We start from the raw sequence: 20820 nt of genomic DNA, 5'->3' as shown, positions 1-20820 counted from the left end.
GCTGAAAGCGCCTCTGCTTTTTCTGCCGTGTCCGATTCTGCTCCCCTTCGCTGCGGCCCTTAGGCTGAGCCAGCGGGCCAAGAGGCCGTGAGGAATCCCCGCACGGGGGGCGATCCAGACGTGACCCAGAGTGAGTGGAGGGGGAGGAGGGGGCTTTCCTCTGATGCTGGAGGCGGGCGTGGAGTATGCAAAGCTTCATTGAGTTCCTCTTGTTGGGTTGTACACAAGGCTACAGTTCCACGTGTCAAGAGTTGAGTGCGAGGGTTGTAAGGACTGGAACTCGGTTTCCTCCTTTCCCTCCTTGCCTCACTATCCGTTGGTGGCTCTGCCGGCGGCGATGCATTGGGTGGTGGTTTGTTAATTCTGGCTTCTGGAGTTCACCCAGGACAGGGGAAGGGAACCTCGGCTCTTTTAGGACTCAAGGACTTCAACTCCCAGAATTCCTGAGCCAGCTATGAGCCATAAAAGAGCCGAGGTTGCCTTCCCCTGACCCAGGGGTTTGGACCACGAGGTTAATGGGGTTCTGCTGCCTTAGGTTTTACTAGAAATTCAAATGTTGATTAACCTCCTTGCTAAATCGATTTAGATAGGCACTCAGGTGAATTTTCTTCTGCCTGGAGACATTTATAATTTGGATTGTGCAAAAGTTGTACTTTCTAGGCAGGAACAGAAACGATTTGATATAAATAATCTGTTTCCAGAAACAGAAACCCAAAACGTATTTTAAATGTATTTATTTGGTATTTTAATTCCTTGATAGAAGTTGAGTAAGAAGAGAAGTGTGCTAAGAACTTTCCCCAAACATAAATCTGTCTAATAAGATTCCCCCCCACCCCCTTTCTTCCCAGACATTGGTGGGTTCATAAGAATTTCTTTTGTTGATTTGTTTATTTATGGAGGAGGATGCTCAGTATTCAAATTTCTCCAACCCCCTGTGTTTTGCTTTTCAGATACCTAAGCTGGTTCCACTGGAGACTGAAGTATCTTGTGAGGGAAGAGGCCTGAATGGCATTTGGAGATTTGGACAGACCCCTTGTGATTAGGAAGAGGTGGGAAGATCAGTCCATTTTGATGCTGGATTACATGGAGGGAGAAAGCCCAGCAGATTCAGGAGTTGGAAAAGGCCCTGCAGCTGCTCTGCCTTGGAGCTGTGGGAAGAATGGGGCAAATCCTGGGCAGAAGAGCCAAGAAGAGGAAGCCAACAGTTCAGAGGTCCAATGCTGTCACTTCAGAAAAGTGCAGTTCCAGGAGGGGAGGGGTCCCCGAGATGTTTACAGTCAGCTTCACCGCCTTTGCTGTCAGTGGCTGCAGCCAGAACGACACACAAAGGCCCAGATGCTGGACCTGGTGCTCCTGGAGCAGTTCCTGGCTTTCCTTCCCCCAGAGATGGAGAAATGGGTGCGGGAGTGTGGAGCGGAAACCAGTTCCCAGGCGGTGGCCCTGGCCGAAGGCTTCTTGCTGAGTCAGAAGGAAGAAAAAATTCAAGAAGAGTTGCAGGTGTGAGAATGTAATTATGTCAGTTCCAAGGAGAATCTCTCTGAATTTGTCAATGTGTCTCTGGTAGAATTTTCTGGGATTATTTATTTATTTATTTATTTTAATTCCATTTATATCCCGCCCTTCTCCGAAGACTCAGGGTGGCTTACAAGCTTAGCAGTAGCCTTCATTCTATGTATATGCCTGCTTATTAGGGCTTTCACACACACCCCAAGCGGCATTATTACAAAGTCAGCTTAATTGCCCCCAACAATCTGGGTCCTCATTTTACCTACCTCGGAAGGATGGAAGGCTGAGTCAACCTTGAGCCTGGTGGGATGCGAACCTGCACTAATTGCAGGCAGCTGGTGTTATGAACTCCTAAGACCCATTGTTCTATTCTTCTTCCAGAGGATACATTTGGGGCAATTCTTGGATTCTCACTTTTCAGCTTAATCTATGGACATGGGAGTCTGTTAGGTTGCGTGTTCAATCCTGATAATTCATTTCTCTCTCTGTACTCTTCCCTTCTTTCTCGTGTCACGTTTTGTCCAGAAGTCCTTGCAAGCTATCACTGAGTATCCCCAGGGGTGGAAAGATTCATCCAAATCCTCCCAGGAGCATTTATTCAGGAAGACCTTCCAGAAAGGTCAAAGTCAGGACACCACACTAGGTAACCGAAGTTCTTTTCATGTGATGTGAGATTTGGACATCCAGGTGATTGTTTTGTTCATCTTGAGTGAAATCTCTCTGCTTCCACTGTTTTCTATCTCACAGATAATAAAAAGCTGTCCTTAGTGTTTTTAGAACCACCTTCTCTTTGTGGTGGAGCTGAAAGAGTGGCTGAACCTCTGCCTCAGGTAGGAGGAGAAATATCGGAAAGGTCCATGAACCTTGGATGGGTTTAATTTTATTCTGTATAACATTCAATGCGTAATGTTGCTGTTTCTAATGTATAATGTTGCTCTTTCTAAGCAAGACAAATTTTAGATCATATCATTGAAAATTCACACTTGGCTTAACCTAACTGTCCCTTCTGATAAATTTTTTCTGCCCTCCTGCTTCTTTTCTATCTCCCAGGGTCATTCTCACATACCATTACAAGCTCTCCCAACACTCCCACGAAGGTGTGGAGTTGGGGGGGAAGAGTTTGTTCCCTCGGTTGATGAAGCAGTCTATGGACAAAAAGCAGATGGATTTCCCCTGTATTTTCTTCTGCCCACTCTAGGAAGAATTGGAGCCAGTGAGAAGTAGTGGGTTTAATACCCAACTACCAATTGAGCAAAAAAACTGTTTTAGTTGGCTACACTGAAAGGCATGCCAAATATTTCCAATTTGATCCAATGTGCTTCAGTTGTCCCCTCAGCCAAAAGCTGTGAGATCTCATTTTGAATTCTGCAGAAAGATGCCCGTTGTGTTCATAGGATCTCTTTGCTTAATTTGTGAAAGAAAACTCTCAGATTAATCTTGGGAAACTTGTTTCCTTGTCCAGGATGTTGTGGAGTGGAGGGAAGAGTTTGTTCCCTCGGTTGATGAAGCAGTCTATGGACAAAAAGCAGATGGATTTCCCCTGTATTTTCTTCTGCCCACTCTAGGAAGAATTGGAGCCAGTGAGAAGTAGTGGGGCTAATATCCAACTACCAATTGAGCAAAAAAACCCACCTGTTTTAGTTGGCTACACTGAAAGGCATGCCAAATACTTCCAACTTTATCCAATGTGCTTCAGTTGTGCCGTCAGCCAAAAGCTGTGAGATCTCATTCTGAATTCTGCAGAAACATGACTGTTTTGTTCATAGGATCTCTTTTCTTAATTGGTGAAAGAAAACTCTCATATTTTCGTTGGGATTATCTGTTAATTGGGAAACTTGTTTCCTTGTCCAGGATGTTGTGTCTTTGGAGGAAGTGGCCGTGTATTTCTCCGAAGAGGAGTGGTCTCAGCTGGATCCTGACCAAAAGGCACTCCATGAGGAAGTTATGGTGGAGAATTCCAGGAATCTGGCTTCTCTGGGTAAGAACCCCCATCTGTACTCAGAAATGTAGAGAAGGAATGGGTGGGGGGCTTAGATGTTTTTTCTGATAAGAAAATATCACTTTATATCCCGCCTTTGTTATTTTTTGCTCAGGGCAGTAGATGCACCCAGTACTCCTCCTTCCTATTTTTCCCCTAACAACAATGCTGTGTCATGGGTTGAGCCGAGAGAGACTGGCCGAAAGTCAGCCAGCCAGCATTCGTGCTTAAGGCAGAACTAGAACTCCCAGTCACCCAGTTTCTAGTCTGGTGCCTTCACCATTGGAGCAAACTGACTGAGATGTGCCCACTTGTGTTCTCAGTTTGGCATCATTCCAAGTTGAGGGTGGGGGAGCTATTGCCATCCAGAAATTTTATTGACGTTCAAAGATTCTGTCTGACAGACAAAATGGAGATGAGGTTTTTCACTGAAGTTGGGGAGTTGGTGGGTATGTTGCTGTCCCAGCATTATAACAGTGTCCAATAGCAACTTGGGGAGTTTGTAGCCCCATGGAATTGTCCCAGGTCATTAAACAGGCTGACACACACGGTTGGTCAAAGTTTAGGACAAGGTTTTGCTTACTTTCATTCTGAGGTCATCCAGTTTTGATATATGAGAATTGGGGGGATCCCACTTAGAAATACGTCTTTGGTAACAGCATGGCTTAGAATCTTCATGTTTGCCAGCAAAGCCGCCTAAATATATTTTGCTAAATTTAAAAAGAAAAAATTTGGTCATTCCCCTAGTCTTGCTACAGTTTTCATTTTTCTTTTTCAAGGCTTTAACGGGCAAGAGAATAAGAATTGCAAGGAGGAATGCCAGGCGATCCATCTGAGAGAGAGAAAAGACAGCTTTACAGATCAAGTGCAACCAAAGAGTAATGAAACAAAGCCATCACAAAATGGAGTTGAAGAAGGCTTTCCTCCGGTCAGTTTCCTTCCTAACCCTACAAGCTCCGATACGGAAGAAGAACCTTATAAATGCATGGAGTCTGGAAAGAGCTTTAATAAATCTGCTAATCTTATTTCCCATAAAAAGACACATTCAGAAGAGAAACGATATGCCTACAGGAAATGTGGAAAGACGTTCCATGATAATCACTGTCTCAGAACTCATGAAAGGAATCACACAGGAGAACGGCCTTATAAATGCATGGAGTGTGGAAAGACCTTTGGTTATAGCAGTCATCTTAATTCCCACAAGAGGGTCCACACAGGAGAGAAACCATATCAGTGCTTGGAGTGTGGAAAGACCTTTACTTGTAGTGGTACTCTTAATAATCACAAGAGGATCCACACAGGGGAGAAGCCATATAGGTGCATGGAGTGTGGAAAGACCTTTACTCGTAGCAGCACTCTTAATAACCACAAGAGTATCCACAGAGGGGAGAAGCCATATCAATGCATGGTGTGTGGAAAGCGCTTTCATCGTAGGAGTAATCTTAAGTCCCACAAGAAGTTCCACACAGGGGAGAAGCCATATCAATGCATGGACTGTGGAAAGACCTTTACTCGTAGCAGCACTCTTAATAACCACAAGAGGATCCACACAGGGGAGAAGCCATATCAATGCATGGACTGTGGAAAGTTCTTTAGTCAGAGTTCGAGTCTCATCTCTCATAAAAGGATCCACACAGGTGAGAAGCCATATCAGTGCATGGAGTGTGGAAAGGCCTTTACTTGTAGCAGTCGTCTTAATCTTCACAAGAGGATCCACACAGGAGAGAAGCCATATCAGTGCATGGAGTGTGGAAAGGGCTTTCATCGTAGGAGTGATCTTAAGTCCCACAAGACGTTCCACACAGGGGAGAAGCCATATCAATGCATGGACTGTGGAAAGACCTTTACTCGTAGCAGCACTCTTACTACCCACAAGAGGATCCACACAGGGGAGAAGCCATATCAATGCATGGACTGTGGAAAGGTCTTTCGTCAGATTTCGAATCTCTTCTCTCATAAAAGGATCCACGCAGGTGAGAAGCCATATCAGTGCGTGGAGTGTGGAAAGGCCTTTACTTGTAGTAGTCGTCTTAATTCCCACAAGAGGATCCACACAGGAGAGAAGCCATATCAATGCGTGGAGTGTGGAAAGAGCTTTAGTAAGAAGTTCAGTGTTGCGATTCTTGATATATATACTGGAGTGGAGAAGATGGATTGATTCTATACAGAATAAATATGGGACTAAAAAGTTTCATTTGGTATATTAATGAGTATTAGTATAATTATTACCAGAATTATAAGATGTGTTGTTATTTAGTTATGTTTAAGGGAGCTAAAGTGCGATAGGATTTGAAGTTTAATTATAGTTACTGAGCATATTTTAGCTTAAGTTTGTTAAAGGTAAATGCCCTGTACTCTGCTGTGGGAAGTCGGGGGGAGGGGAATTGAGATTATGTTTTAAATGTATTGGACGATGTATGTTATGTTTATGTTTAAAAATGTATTGTAAAACTCTAAAACTCTTTAATAAAAAAAAACAAAAGTTCAGTCTCACCTCTCATAAAAGGATCCACACAGGCGAGAAGCCATATCAGTGCATGGATTGGGGAAAGGCCTTTACTTGTAGCAGTCATCTTAATTCCCACAAGAGGATCCACACAGGAGAGAAGCCATATCAGTGCATGGAGTGTGGAAAGACCTTTCATAGTAGCAGGAATCTTAATTCCCACAAGAGGATCCAGAGAGGAGAGATGCCATATAAATGTGTGGAATGTGGAAAGGGCTTTAGGTGGAATTCTAATTTTGCCTCCCATAAAAGGATCCACACAGGAGAGAAGCCATATAAATTTGTGGAGTCTGGAAAGGGCTTTATTCAGAACTGGGGTCTCATTTCTCATAAAAGGATCCATATGGGGAAGAAACCATATGAATGAATGCATGGCGTGTGGAAAGAGCTTTGCGAGAAATTACACTCTTACTTGCCATAGAAAGATCCACATATAGGCGAAGCCATGTCAATACAGGAAATGTGGGAAGAGCTTCAATAGAAATACAGTTAGTCCTCGGCTTATGACTGCAATTGATCCCAAAATTTCTGTTGCTAAGCAAGACAGCTATTAAATGAGTTTTGCCCATTTTATGACTTTTCTTGCCACATTTGTTGAATGAATCATTGCAGTTGGTAAGTTAGTAATCCAGTTGTTAATTGAATCTGGCTTTCCCATTGGCTTTGCTTATTGTAAGGTTACAAAAGGTGTTGACATGATCCAGGGGACACTGCAACTTTTGTAAATATGTGTCAGTTGCACGTGAATTTTGATCATGTGAGTATGGGGGGAACTCAACGGTCTTAAGTGTGAAAAACGGTCATAAGTTATTTGCTTTTGTGCTGTTGTAACTTTGAATAGTCACTAAATGAGCTGCTGTAAGTCGAGGACTACCAGTAGTCATCTAAAATCTCATGCAAGGAGCATTTGGGCAATAATCCAAATAAATACTAGACCTTGTTAGGTAGCATGTATAATTTGCCTTTCTAGTACAAATCAGAACAAGGTGGATCCCAAATCCTGTTGTGGTTTTGGCTAAGTAGGTTAGACCTGAAAAGTGAGTATCAGTGGAGATTAGGGACATTTAATTGCCCTTTCAATGACTTGTCCAGCCTATTATTTAACAGTTACAGATTTCCCAATCATTTGAAGCAACTCCATCTGAACAACATATACCTGATTTGTCTCAACCAGAGAAAACTTACCATTCCTTCCAGCAGAGCAGACATGCAGGCAGAAATTCAATCCTCAATCTCTTACTAGAGTTCAACCTTTTCTTGTTTTCCAAAGGTAAAGGTAAAGGTAAAGGTTCCCCCGCACGTGCGTGCTAGTCGTTTCCGACTCTAGGGGCCGGTGCTCATCTCCGTTTCAAAGCCGAAGAGCCAGTGCTTGTCCGAGGACGTTTCCGTGGTCATGTGGCCGGCATGACTAGACGCCAAAGGCGCACGGAACGCTGTTACCTTCCCACCGGAGCGGTCCCTATTTTTCTACTTGCATTTTTACGTGCTTTTGAACTGCTAGGTTGGCAGAAGCTGGGACGAGTCACAGGCGCTCACTCTGTTATGCGGCACTCGGGATTCGACCCGCCAAACTGCCGACCTTCTGATCGACAAGCTCAGCGTCCTAACCCAGGTCATAGTTATCTCAAAGATGCTTTTTCACGAGGCAACTGGACTTTCTTGTTTTTCTTTGAATACATTTCGTTTCTGATCACCTCTAAAGCGAAATGTCTTCAAAGAAAAACAATAAAGTCCAGTTACCTGGTGAAAAAGCGTCTTTGGGATAACTTTTCTTGTTTTGTTTAATCTTTTTACAATTTGACATTCCATTCTCAGGCTGCTGGTTGAATTTTGGGTTTCAGAGGGGTTTTTCTCTCACTATTAGATGGGAAAAGAGAAACCTTGAATGTGCTGTTACATCAGCCATAAAGTACTATGCAGTGCAGTGCAGATTCAAGGTGCTGGTGATGACCTATAAAGCCCTAAATGGCATGGGTCCAGATTATCTCAGGGAGCACCTGCTGCCAGCATCAGCCTCCCATTGTCCTGTGCACTCCCACAGGGAGGGCCTCCTTAGGGTTCTGCCGGTTAGGGAATGCCGGCAGGTGATTCCAAGGGGGTGGGTATTCTCTGTGGGCGCACCTGCCCTATGGAATGAACTGCCGGTGGAACTTCGGACTGCCCCGGACCTTCGCTCGTTTCGCCGGGACCTGAAAACTTGGTTATTTGATCTTTCTGGCCTGGAATGAGGGGGTTTTAATTTAATTTTAAATTTTAATTTGTTTTAATCATGGGCTAATCTTAATTTAATTCTATTTTAATTGTATTTATTTGTATTGTTTAATTTGCCCTGTAAATTGCCCTGAGTCCTTCGGGAATAGGGCGGTATATAAATTCAATTAATAAATAAATAAAATAAAATATTGTGCTGCCACCATGTGGTTGTTTGGTGAACTGCAACAATATGTTAATTTGCTCAGCCAACCCCTCCCATTTGTGACGTACTTTCTCCTTAATTCTGTTCTATCACTTCCCACCATTTCAAGTGGACAGTAGGACCATTACTGTCTTTTGACCTTGAAAAACCGTCTATTTCATCATCTACCACCTTGTCTGCTGTAATCATCTCTGCATGGAAATAAAGGTCCTTCTGGATGATAAAAAGGTAATTTCATGAGTTCTGCTATCTGGCAAAGGCTGTTAGCAGTGATACTATCCACTTATACAGGCCAGGCACAGGGGTATCAGCAAGGGGATACATCATTAAACAACAGTCAGAGTCAGAATAGTCAAAGACAGTAGAATTCCTACTGCCTGCAATCCATATGTGTGTGTCATATCTGCAAGCAAATTCAGTGCAATCTGCCATCTTGTGAAAGCACATGGTCGCACGAGCTTACTGCACATCTGTGTATGCTAAAAACTGTTTCTGTACATTGGACTGTGTTATAAACCCTGTCTAAGCTGCGATTTGCCTTCATAAAGAGACAGTACCCATTTTTTTACATTTTTTACAAAACGTGAAAAAATGTCTAGACAAGGCTCTGAACACTCCTTTATCGCTGAATCAACGCAGATGCTAGCTGCCCTAGAAAGGCTAAAGGTCTTTGAACAAGTAGTGAAGGAAAGCACCGATTCAGATTGTTCCATCCCAACAGAAGTGGAAGACCAGTGGAACGCACCAGTAAATATGTGCTAAAGCATAATATTTGCAACGATGCAGAGCCATCTTCTGTACCTCCTATGAACAACACTGTTCTGACTCTCAACATAGAGACCCCAAACCTGCAAAGGCCTGAGCCTCTTCAACTCTACAACACAAGTGCATCAACACTTCAAACTGCATCACCTCTTGCCAATGACAAGGTAACTTCCAACAATAAACTACAGTTTAATCAACAGCCAGCACAACCCTTAGAGTCTAAATCACAGCTGAATCCTCTTGCAACATCATTCTATCCTGGTACACCTCACTCTTATTCACCAGAGAACTTTCACACTCAAGGGGTCCCACAAGTTTCTTTGGCACCAAGGATCAGACTGTTAATATGAAACAGTATTAGAATGTGCAGAATGCCTTATACAAGGCTTGCAATGCACAAAGGAAAGTGTACTGGGACCTTTAAAAAGCAAACAGTAAAAGGCAAACTAACTTGAGTTGTATCATAAAAATATTTTTACTCAGACAATATAACACAAAACAAAAACACAATTACATATAGTCCAGTTTTCAATCCAAGGTCAGTAACGAAGAATCACCGTTGAATAACAGTTCAGGAGTAAACAAAGTCAAAGTCTAAAATCCTTACCAGTTAAAAGTCAAATATCAATACAGTAACAAGTCAGTCAGAGAAAAAACACGAGAGAGAGAGAGAGAGAGAGAGAGAGAGAGAGAGAGAGAGAGAGAGAGAGTGTCTAACATCTGAAATTCATTTATACTGAATAGAATTAGAGTTGTTGAAAGTGTGGTGGCACATCAGCTTCCTCTTTTTCTGGAGGAAGCGGATTATCTGGACCCCTACCAATCGGGCTTTAGGCCCGGGTACAGCACGGAGACGGCATTGGTCACACTGGTGAATGATCTCTGGCGGGCTCGGGACAGGGGTTGCTCCTGTGTCCTAGTCCTATTAGACCTCTCAGAGGCTTTTGATAACATCGACCATGGTATCCTACTGCGGTGCCTCAGGAGGTTGGGAGTGGGTGGCACTGTTTTACAGTGGTTCTCCTCCTACCTCCTGGGTGTTCTGTACCAGCCTGCTACCGGCCCTGCAGCAAAAGCAGGGACAACCCCTTTACAAATGGCAAGAGGCTAGAATAAAGCCTGCCAAATTTATTAACATAAAACAGAGCAAGACAAGACACCAACCATGAAACAGGAGCTATGAAACAGGAACTATCCAAGCGGTCGCCTTCAGCAAACCAGCCCTCCCACACATTCCCCTTAAATACAGTTCAGGGCGTGGCCTCTCTGTGCCTCCTTCCGAGGTGCCCCATTGCCTTCCTCTGTTTACTCCTGATTGACTGCCTCCTGCGTCGGGCGTCCTTGAACAGGGCCAGCTGTGGGTCATCTTCATCCACGCTGTCAGGCTCACACAGCTGGGTCTCCGTCGTGACCAGGTGGGAGGGGCCTGGATGAGGGCTCTGCGGAGCCTCAAGGCCATCATCAGCAAGGTCTTCAACACCCCCCTCCTCCTCCTCTGAGTCGTCCGACCCAACTGCCGAACCCACAGGCTGACCCTGAATCACAACACTGGGTCGTTCGCAGTCGGTGTTGGCAGGGGGGCAGAGGTTGGCCTCGAGGCCTCTCGTTTGTGGAGTCCCTCAGGGGTCGGTCCTCTCGCCCCTTCTGTTCAACATCTATATGAAGCCGCTGGGTGAGATCATTCGTGGTTTTGGGGTGGGGTATCATCAGTACGCTGATGATACCCAGCTTTTTATTTCCACCCCAGATCAACCCAGTGATGCCCTCGGCGTGATGTCCCATTGCCTGGAGGCAGTTCGGGTCTGGATGGGGAGGAACAGGCTGTGCATACCAGCATCTCGGGTTGTCCACTCTATTCCATCTTTATCTATAAGGGGTGAGGTGTTACCCCCCCCCCCCGTAGATAGGGCTCGCAACTTGGGTGTCCTTGACTCAGCTCAGTTTAGAAGATCATATAGGAGCTGTGACCAGGGGGGCTTTTGCCCAGGTTCGCTTGGTGCGCCAGTTGCGGCCCTATTTGGACGGAGATGCCCTACGCACAGTCACTCATGCGCTTGTGACCTCTCAGACCTCTCTAGACTACTGCAAGGCTCTCTACATGGGGATGCCCTTGAATACCACTCGGAGGCTCCAGCTGGTGCAGAATGAGGCCGCGCGAGTTGTGATGGGGGTCTCCCGATACTCCCATGTAACATCTCTGCTCCGCAACCTGCAAAGGCTTCCAGTTGTCTTCCGGGTGAGATTCAAGGTGCTGGTGATGACCTATAAAGCCCTAAATGGCATGGGTCTGGATTATTTACGGGAGTACCTTTTGCCGGTGTTAACTTCCCATCGTCCTGGGCGCTCCCACAGAGAGGGCCTCCTCAGGGTGCCGTCAGTCAGGGAATGTTGACTGGCGGCCCCCAGGGGGAGAGCATTCTCTGTGGGCGCGCCTGCCCTCTGGAATCAGCTCCCTGTTGAGCTCCGGATGGCTCCCGACCTTCGCTCTTTTCGCCGCGACCCAAAGACTTGGCTATTTGAACTTGCCGGCCTGGACTGAGGGACTGGGATTTTAGATTTTAAATTTTACATTTTAGAATGTGTTTTATTGTTTAGGACAGACATGTCAAACACAAGGCCCGGGGGCCGGATCCAGCCCGCAAAGTGGTTTCATGCGGCCCGTGAAGCCATCCTGGAAACAGTGAGGGAACGGCCCCCACTGCCTTGGCCCTGGCCCAGAGACCCTCCTTCTGCCAGAGACCCTCAGATCTGTCCCACTCCTCCCCCATAGGCACCCTTGATGCGAACGATGTAGAGCTAGCCACGCCCACCCAGTAGGCCACACCCACCCAGGCCACACCCACCTGGCCCCCTGAGGGAAACCGCAATGCTGATGCGGCCCTCAATGAAATTGAGTTTGACACCCCTGGTTTAGGGCTACTTGGTTTAATTTATTTTAATTTTTGTATATTATGTGTTGTATATAGTGTTTAAATTGCCCTGTACACCGCCCGAGTCCTTCGGGAGAGGGGTAGTATATAAATCAAATAAATAAATAAATAAATAAATAAATAAATAAATAAATAAATAAATAAATAAATAAATAAATAAAGAAAGAAAGAAAGAAAGAAAGAAAGAAAGAAAGGCAAGACGTTAGAGAGACCCAATTCCACGCCATTGCAGGATCCCCTGGCATAGCGCAGAGCGTCCACCAGGGGTCTCCCTCGGCAGCGGTTGGAAGGGATGGGCAGTCGCCTTCCGGAGGGAACTGAGCATGCGCCTGGCTCTTCCGCCATCAGAAGGCAGATTTTTTAGGTGCCGGAAAGGCTGGGAGCGCCTCTGCTTTTTCTCCCGTGTCCGGTTCTGCTCTCCTTCGCTGCGGCCCTTAGGCTGAGCCAGCGGGCCAAGAGGCCGTGAGGAATCCCCGCACGGGGGGCGATCCAGACGTGACTCAGAGTGAGTGGAGGGGGAGGAGGGGGCTTTCCTCTGATGCTGGAGGCGGGCGTGGAGTATGCAAAGCTTCATTGAGTTCCTCTTGTTGGGTTGTACACAAGGCTACAGTTCCACGTGTCAAGAGTTGAGTGCGAGGTGTGTAAGGACTGGAACTCGGTTTCCTCGTTTCCCTCCTTTGCTCACTATCCGTTGGTGGCTCTGCCGGTGCATTGGATGGTGGTTTGTTAATTCTGGCTTCTGGAGTTCACCCAGGACAGGCGTGCGTGGAGTATGCAAAGCTTCTAAATTCCACGTCGTGGGAAGGGGGGAACTCGAGGTCCTCTGTTCCCCCTGTCAACCCCGTGGAAAGAAGGGACATACAGGGAAGAAATGAAAGCTCCGCACCGGCCGGGTTTCCCCCCCCCCCCGGAAAGAAAATCAGGGTGGCCAGGATTAGCGTGGGGGGGGAGGGGAAGGCATTTACCCTCCCTTTCCTTAGGCAAAACTCTGCATGCGGGCGGAGGGAGAGGTTGACTTTCCAAAACACGCAGAATGTCTTGATTCCTAGACGATTTCCTGTGAATTTTTGCCCCCATTTTCGGAAGGGGTTTCCCTCGCCTCCCCTCTCCTAGGCCCAGAGAAGGGACCGGCCAAAGTTCCTCTTGTTGGGTTCTACGCAAGGCTACAGTTCCACGTGTCAAGAGTTGAGTGCGAGGGTTGTAAGGACTGGAACTCGGTTTCCTCGTTTCCCTCCTTTGCTCACTATCCGTTGGTGGCTCTGCCGGCGGCGGTGCATTGGATGGTGGTTTGTTAATTCTGGCTTCTGGAGTTCACCCAGGACGGGAAGGGAACCTCGGCTCTTTTAGGACTCAAGGACTTCAACTCCCAGAATTCCTGAGCCAGCTATGAGCCATAAAAGAGCCGAGGTAGCCTTCCCCTGACCCAGGTGTTTGGGCCACGAGGTAAATGGGGTTCTGCTGTCTTATCTTTTACTAGAAATTCAAATGTTGATTAACCTCCTTGCTAAATTGATTTAGATAGGGACTCACGTGAATTTTCTTCTGCTTGGAAACATTTATAATTTGGATTGTGTAGTTCTTTCTAGGCAGCAATAGAAATTATTTGATATAAATAATCTGTTAACAGAAACAGAAACCCAAAACATATTTTAAATGTATTTATTTGGTATTTTGATTCCTTGATAGAAGTTGAGCAAGAAGAGAAGAGTGCTAAGAACTCTTAAATGGGTCTGTCTAATAAGATTCCCACCCCATGTCTTCCCAGACATTGGTGGGTTCATAAGAATTTCTTTTGTTGATTTCTTTATTTATGGAGAAGGATGCTCAGTATTCAAATTTGTCACCCTGTTGGAACCCCCTGTGTTTTGCTTTTCAGATACGTAAGCTGGTTCCGCTGGAGACTGAAGTGTCTTGTGAGGGAAGAGGCCTGAATGGCATTAAGAGATTTGGACAGACCCCTTGTGATTAGGAAGAGCTGGGGAGATTAGTCCATCTTGGTGCTGGATTACATGGAGGGACAAAGTCCAGCAGATTCAGGAGTTCGAAAAGGCCCTGCAGCTTCTCTACCTTGGAGCTGTGGGAAGAATGGGGCAAGTCCTGGGCAGAAGAGCCAAGAAGAAGAAGCCAACAGTTCAAAGGTCCAGTGCTGGAACTTCAGAAAAGTGCAGTTCCAGGAGGGGAGGGGTCCCCGAGATGTTTACAGTCAGCTTCACCGCCTTTGCTGTCAGTGGCTGCAGCCAGAAATACACACAAAGGCCCAGATGCTGGACCTGGTGCTCCTGGATCAGTTCCTGGCTGTCCTTCCCCCAGAGATGGAGAAATGGGTGCGGGAGTGTGGAGTGGAAACCAGTTCCCAGGCGGTGGCGCTGGCCGAAGGCTTCTTGCTGAGCCAGGAATCTGAGAAGATGCAAGGAGAGTTGCAGGTGTGAGAATGTAATTATGTCAGTCCCAAGGAGAATCTCTCTGAATTTGTCAATGTGTCTCTGGTAGAATTTTCTGGGATTATGAACTCCTAAGACCCATTGTTCTATTCTTCTTCCAGAGGATGCATTTGGGGCAATTCTTGGATTCTCACTTTTCAGCTTAATCTATGGACATTGGGGTCTGTTATGTTGCGTGTTCAATCCTGATAATTCATTTCTCTCTCTGCACTCTTCCCTTCTTTCTCGTGTCACGTCTTGTCCAGAAATCCTTGCAAGCTATCATTGAGTATCCCCAGGGGTGGAAAGATTCATCCAAATCCTCCCAGGAGCTGTTATTCAGGAAAAGTTTCCAGAAAGGTCAAAGTCAAGACACCAAACTAGGTAACCAAAGTTCTTTTCATGTGATGTGAGATTTGGACATCCAGGTGATTGTTTTGTTCATCTTGAGTGAAATCTCTCTGCTTCCGCTGTTTTCTATCTCACAGATAATAGAAAGCTGTCCTTAGTGTTTTTAGAACCACCTTCTCTTTGTGGTGGAGCTGAAAGAGTGGCTGAACCTCTGCCTCAGGTAGGAAGAGAAATATCGGAAGGGTCCATGAACCTTGGATGGGTTTAATTTTATTCTGTATAATATTCAATGTGTAATGCTGCTGTTTCTAATGTATAATGTTGCTCTTTCTAAGCAAGACAAATTTTAGATCATATCATTAAAAATTCACACTTGGCTTAACTTAACTGTCCCTTCTGATAAATTTTTTCTGCCCTCCTGCTTCTTTTCTATCTCCCAGGGTCATTCTCACATACCATTACAAGCTCTCCCAACACTCCCACGAAGGTGTGGAGTTGGGGGGGAAGAGTTTGTTCCCTCGGTTGATGAAGCAGTCTATGGACAAAAAGCAGATGGATTTCCCCTGTATTTTCTTCTGCCCACTCTAGGAAGAATTGGAGCCAGTGAGAAGTAGTGGGTTTAATACCCAACTACCAATTGAGCAAAAAAACTGTTTTAGTTGGCTACACTGAAAGGCATGCCAAATATTTCCAATTTGATCCAATGTGCTTCAGTTGTCCCCTCAGCCAAAAGCTGTGAGATCTCATTTTGAATTCTGCAGAAAGATGCCCGTTGTGTTCATAGGATCTCTTTGCTTAATTTGTGAAAGAAAACTCTCAGATTAATCTTGGGAAACTTGTTTCCTTGTCCAGGATGTTGTGGAGTGGAGGGAAGAGTTTGTTCCCTCGGTTGATGAAGCAGTCCATAGGCAAAAAGCAGATGAATTTATATTTATATTTTTATATTTATTAAATTTTTATACCGCCCTACTCCCGAAGGACTCATGGCGGTGTACAGGGCAATATCAAAATACAAAGTACAAAAGTTAAAAGAATTAAATAATTATGCCCGATATAATACAATAATTAAAAACCATGCTAAAACCCAAACCCCGAACCCATCAGACCAGGCCGGCTTGTTCAAATAAATAGGTTTTTAGATCGCGTCGGAAGGAGCGAAGGTCGGGGGCCATCCGGAGCTCAACCGGCAAGCGGTTCCACAGGTCTGGCGTGCCCACAGAGAACGCCCTCCCCCTGGGGGCCACCAGTCGACATTCTTTGATCGGAGGCACCCTGAGGAGGCCCTGTCTGTGGGAGCGCACTGGACGGAGGGAGGTTGACGCCGGCAGCAGGTGCTGCCGTAGGTAATCCAGACCCATGGCATGTAGGGCTTTATAGGTCATCACCAGCACCTTGAATCTCACCTGGAGGGCAACTGGAAGCCAATGCAGCTCGCGGAGCAGAGGTGTAACATGGGAGTATCGGGAGACCCCCTACACAACTCGCGCGGCTGCATTCTGCACCAGTTGAAGCCTCTGAGTGGTCCTCAAGGGCAGCCCCTGTATTTTCTTCTGCCCACTCTAGGAAGAATTGGAGCCAGTGAGAAGTAGTGGGTTTAATATCCAACTACCAATTGAACAAAAAAAACCCACCTGTTTTAGTTAGCTACACTGAAAGGCATGCCAAATACTTCCAACTTGATCCAATGTGCTTCAGTTGTGCCGTCAGCCAAAAGCTGTGAGATCTCATTCTGAATTCTGCAGAAAGATGCCATTTTGTTCATTGGATCTCTGCTTAATTTGTGAAAGAAAACTCTCAGATTATTCTTGGGATTATCTGTTAATTGGGAAACTTGTTTCCTTGTCCAGGATGTTGTGTCTTTGGAGGAAGTGGCCGTGTATTTCTCCGAAGAGGAGTGGTCTCAGCTGGATCCTGACCAAAAAGCACTCCATGGGGAAGTCATGCTGGAGAATTCCAGGAATCTGGCCTCTCTGGGTAAGAACCCCCATCTGTGCTCAGAAATGTAGAGAAGGAATGGGTGGTGGGATTAGATGTTATTTGTGATAGGAAAGTATCACTTTTTATTTATATCCTGCCTTTGTTAGTTTTTGCTCAGGGTAGTAGACACACCCAGTACTCCTCCACCTCCTTCCTATTTTTCCCCAAACAATAATGCTGTGTCATGGGTTGAGCCGAGAGAGACTGGCCCAAAGTCATCCAGCCAGCATTCGCACTTAAGGAACTAGAACTCCCAGTCACCCAGTTTGTAGTCTGGTGCCTTAACCATTGGACCAACTGTCTGAGATGTGCCCACTTGTGTTCTGAGTTTGGCATCATTCCAAGTTGAGGGTGGGGAGCTTTTGCCATCCAGAAATATTATTGACTTTCAAAGATTCTGTTTGACAGACAAGTGGAGATGAGGTTTTTCACTGAAGTTGGGCAGCTGGTGGGTATGTTGCTGTCCCAGCATTATAACAGTGTCCAATAGCACTTGGGGGAGTTTGTGGCCCCTTGGAATTGTCCCAGGTCATTAAATAGGCTGACACACACGGTTGGTCAAAGTTTAGGACAAGGTTTTGCTTACTTTCATTCTGAGGTCATCCAGTTTTGATGACCTAACTTTCAAAATAAAAGATTTGGTCATTCCCCTAGTCTTGCTACAGTTTTCATTTTTCTTTTTCAAGGCTTTAACGGGCAAGAGAATAAGAATTGCAAGGAGGAATGCCAGGCGATCCATCTGACAGAGAGAAAAGAGAACTTTACAGATCAAGTTCAACCAAAGAGTAATGAAACAAAGCCATCACAAAGCGGAATTAAATGCATGGAGTCTGGAAAGAGCTTTAATAAATCTGCTAATCTTATTTCCCATAAAAAGACACATTCAGAAGAGAAACGATATACCTGCATGGAATGTGGAAAGATCTTCCGTTATAGTTACCGTCTCAGAACTCATGAAAGGAATCACACAGGAGAACGGCCTTATAAATGCATGGAGTGTGGAAAGACCTTTACTTGTACCAGTCATCTTAATTCTCACAAGAAGATCCACACAGGAGAGAGGCCATATCAATGCATGGAGTGTGGAAAGACCTTTACTTCTAGTAGCACTCTTAATGACCACAAGAGGATCCACACAGGTGAGAAGCCATATCAGTGCATGGAGTGTGGAAAGACCTTTACTTGTAGCGGCACTCTTAGTAACCACAAGAGGGTCCACACAGGAGAGAAGCCATATCAGTGCATGGAGTGTGGAAAGGCCTTTACTTGTAGCAGTCATCTTAATTCTCACAAGAAGATCCACACAGGAGAGAAGCCATATCAATGTGTGGAGTGTGGAAAGAGCTTTAATAAATCTGCTAATCTTATTTCCCATAAAAAGACACATTCAGAAGAGAAACAATATACTTGCAAGGAATGTGGAAAGACCTTCCGTGATAATCACTGTCTTAGAACTCATGAAAGGAATCACACAGGAGAACGGCCTTATAAATGCATGGAGTGTGGAAAGACCTTTACTTGTAGCAGTACCCTTCATTCCCACAAGAGGATCCACACAGGTGAGAAGCCATACCAATGCATGGAGTGTGGAAAGGCCTTTATTTATAGCAGTCGTCTTAATACCCACAAGAGGATCCACACAGGCGAGAAGCCATACCAATGCATGGAGTGTGGAAAGGCCTTTATTTATAGCAGTCGTCTTAATACCCACAAGAGGATCCACACAGGAGAGAAGCCATATCAATGCATGGAGTGTGGAAAGACCTTTCATCGTAGCAGTAATCTTATTTCCCACAAGAGGATCCACATAGGAGAGATGCCATATAAATGTGTGGAATGTGGAAAGGGCTTTAGGTGGAATTGTGATCTCACCTCTCATGAAAAGGTCCACACAGGAGATAAGCCATATCAATGCATGGAGTGTGGAAAGACCTTTCATCGTAGCAGTAATCTTAGTTCCCACAAGAGGATCCACACAGGAGAGAGGCCATATCAATGCATGGAGTGTGGAAAGACCTTTACTTCTAGTAGCACTCTTAATGACCACAAGAGGATCCACACAGGTGAGAAGCCATATCAGTGCATGGAGTGTGGAAAGACCTTTACTTGTAGCGGCACTCTTAGTAACCACAAGAGGGTCCACACAGGAGAGAAGCCATATCAGTGCATGGAGTGTGGAAAGGCCTTTACTTGTAGCAGTCATCTTAATTCTCACAAGAAGATCCACACAGGAGAGAAGCCATATCAATGTGTGGAGTGTGGAAAGAGCTTTAATAAATCTGCTAATCTTATTTCCCATAAAAAGACACATTCAGAAGAGAAACAATATACTTGCAAGGAATGTGGAAAGACCTTCCGTGATAATCACCGTCTTAGAACTCATGAAAGGAATCACACAGGAGAACGGCCTTATAAATGCATGGAGTGTGGAAAGACCTTTACTTGTAGCAGTACCCTTAATTCCCACAAGAGGATCCACACAGGCGAGAAGCCATACCAATGCATGGAGTGTGGAAAGGCCTTTATTTATAGCAGTCGTCTTAATACCCACAAGAGGATCCACACAGGAGAGAAGCCATATCAATGCATGGAGTGTGGAAAGACCTTTCATTGTAGCAGTAATCTTAGTTCCCACAAGAGGATCCACATAGGAGAGATGCCATATAAATGTGTGGAATGTGGAAAGGGCTTTAGGTGGAATTGTGATCTCACGTCTCATAAAAAGATCCACACATGAGAGAAGCCATATCAGTGCATGGAATGTGGAAAGGGCTTGATTCAGAACTGGAGTCTCATTTCTCATAAAAGGATCCATATGGGGAAGAACCCATATGAATGAATGCATGGCGGGTGGAAAGAGCTTTGCGAGAAATTACACTGTTACTTGTCATAGAAAGATCCACATCTAGGCAAAGCCATGTCAATACAGGAAATGTGGGAAGAGCTTCAATAGAAATACAGGTAGTCCTCGGCTTATGACTGCAATTGATCCCAAAATTTCTGTTGCTAAGCAAAACAGCTGTTACCCCTCGTGGCAGGTTCTTTTGGGTTGCCTTGGGACTTCCCTGGTCTCCTGGAGGGTAATGCCTCTGATTTGCGCGGAGGGGCTTTTGAGCGGCATTCTGCGGTGCGGTGACCTTCTCTCCCACATTTGAAACAGCCTGTTGATTTCTTAGCCGCGGATGGTGGTTTCGCTGGCTCGCATGTTTGCTCGGGTGGTGGGCGGGCCCATGGTTTTTCCCAGCAGTCCCTTTTTAGTAGATCTCTGCCTCCTCTGCCAGGACATACCAGTCATTGAGATGGTGTGGGTCTCCTCGAGGCCATCAAGCATCATATAGATCGTAGTTTACCCCTTCTTTGAAATGGCTAAGGCGGATGTCTTCCAGCCAGTTCAGCTTGCTGGCAATGGCCCAGAATTCTTGTGTGTATTCAGTCACTGGCCGTCTGCCCTCCCTCACCAGTTTGATTCTCTCCTGGGCCTTATGATCAGCCAAAGGGTCCTTAAACCGCCTCCTCAGGGATGACATGAATCGGTTGAAGAATGATAAATATCAAACGTTAAATTTAAATGTTAATGGAAATTAAAACTGAAACATTTATTAGGTCATTGATTGCCTAAAAGATTGTATGTTAAAACAACTAGAATATGTGTAAACTAAAAACTATGGATATATGTAAGAAAGATATTTTCTATGTGATTGATAAGATAAAACTTGTCTTTTAATTTACAAATAGACAGTAAATATGAAGGGAAAAAGAGAGGAAATGTTTATGGTAACAAACTGAAATCTGTACTAATGATATCTGTATGTAATTGAATACAACTACTTAGCCACCACGTTACTTTTCAAATATGTGAATGTAATATTAGAAAATCAATAAAATTTGTAAAAAAAAAGAATTTAACTGTTGAAAGGTTTCAACATTCTGTCTAAGAAAGGTGTCCCTTCCGATTTTTTTTAAAGATTTAC

At 45.1% G+C, this 20820-nt stretch overlaps 1 protein-coding gene across 6 annotated transcripts; it reads left to right on the top strand.

Annotated features, from left to right (window-relative positions):
* Positions 1–20736, top strand: LOC310635272 (uncharacterized protein). Of its 6 annotated transcripts, none has more exons than XM_083354031.1 (6): positions 1–130; positions 951–1497; positions 2035–2149; positions 15010–15092; positions 16720–16846; positions 17536–20736. In XM_083354031.1, the coding sequence occupies exons 2-6, from the start codon at positions 1006–1008 to the stop codon at positions 19584–19586; spliced, it is 2868 nt and encodes a 955-aa protein (XP_083210157.1). In that variant the 5' UTR covers positions 1–130; positions 951–1005; the 3' UTR covers positions 19587–20736. The 6 variants fall into 6 exon arrangements, with proteins under 6 accessions (XP_083210157.1, XP_083210156.1, XP_083210161.1 ...); XM_083354030.1 differs by having other exon boundaries at positions 2032–2149; XM_083354035.1 differs by lacking the exons at positions 15010–15092; positions 16720–16846; positions 17536–20736 and adding exons at positions 2254–2336; positions 3358–3484; positions 4264–5971.
* The last annotated feature ends 84 nt before the right edge of the window (positions 20737–20820 follow it).

This window comes from Vipera ursinii, assembly GCF_947247035.1.
Source record: "Vipera ursinii genome assembly, chromosome: 2".
Classification (NCBI taxonomy): domain Eukaryota; kingdom Metazoa; phylum Chordata; class Lepidosauria; order Squamata; family Viperidae; genus Vipera; species Vipera ursinii.
The sequence above is the reverse complement of the archived record's forward strand: the minus strand, read 5'-3'. Positions and strand labels throughout refer to the sequence as shown.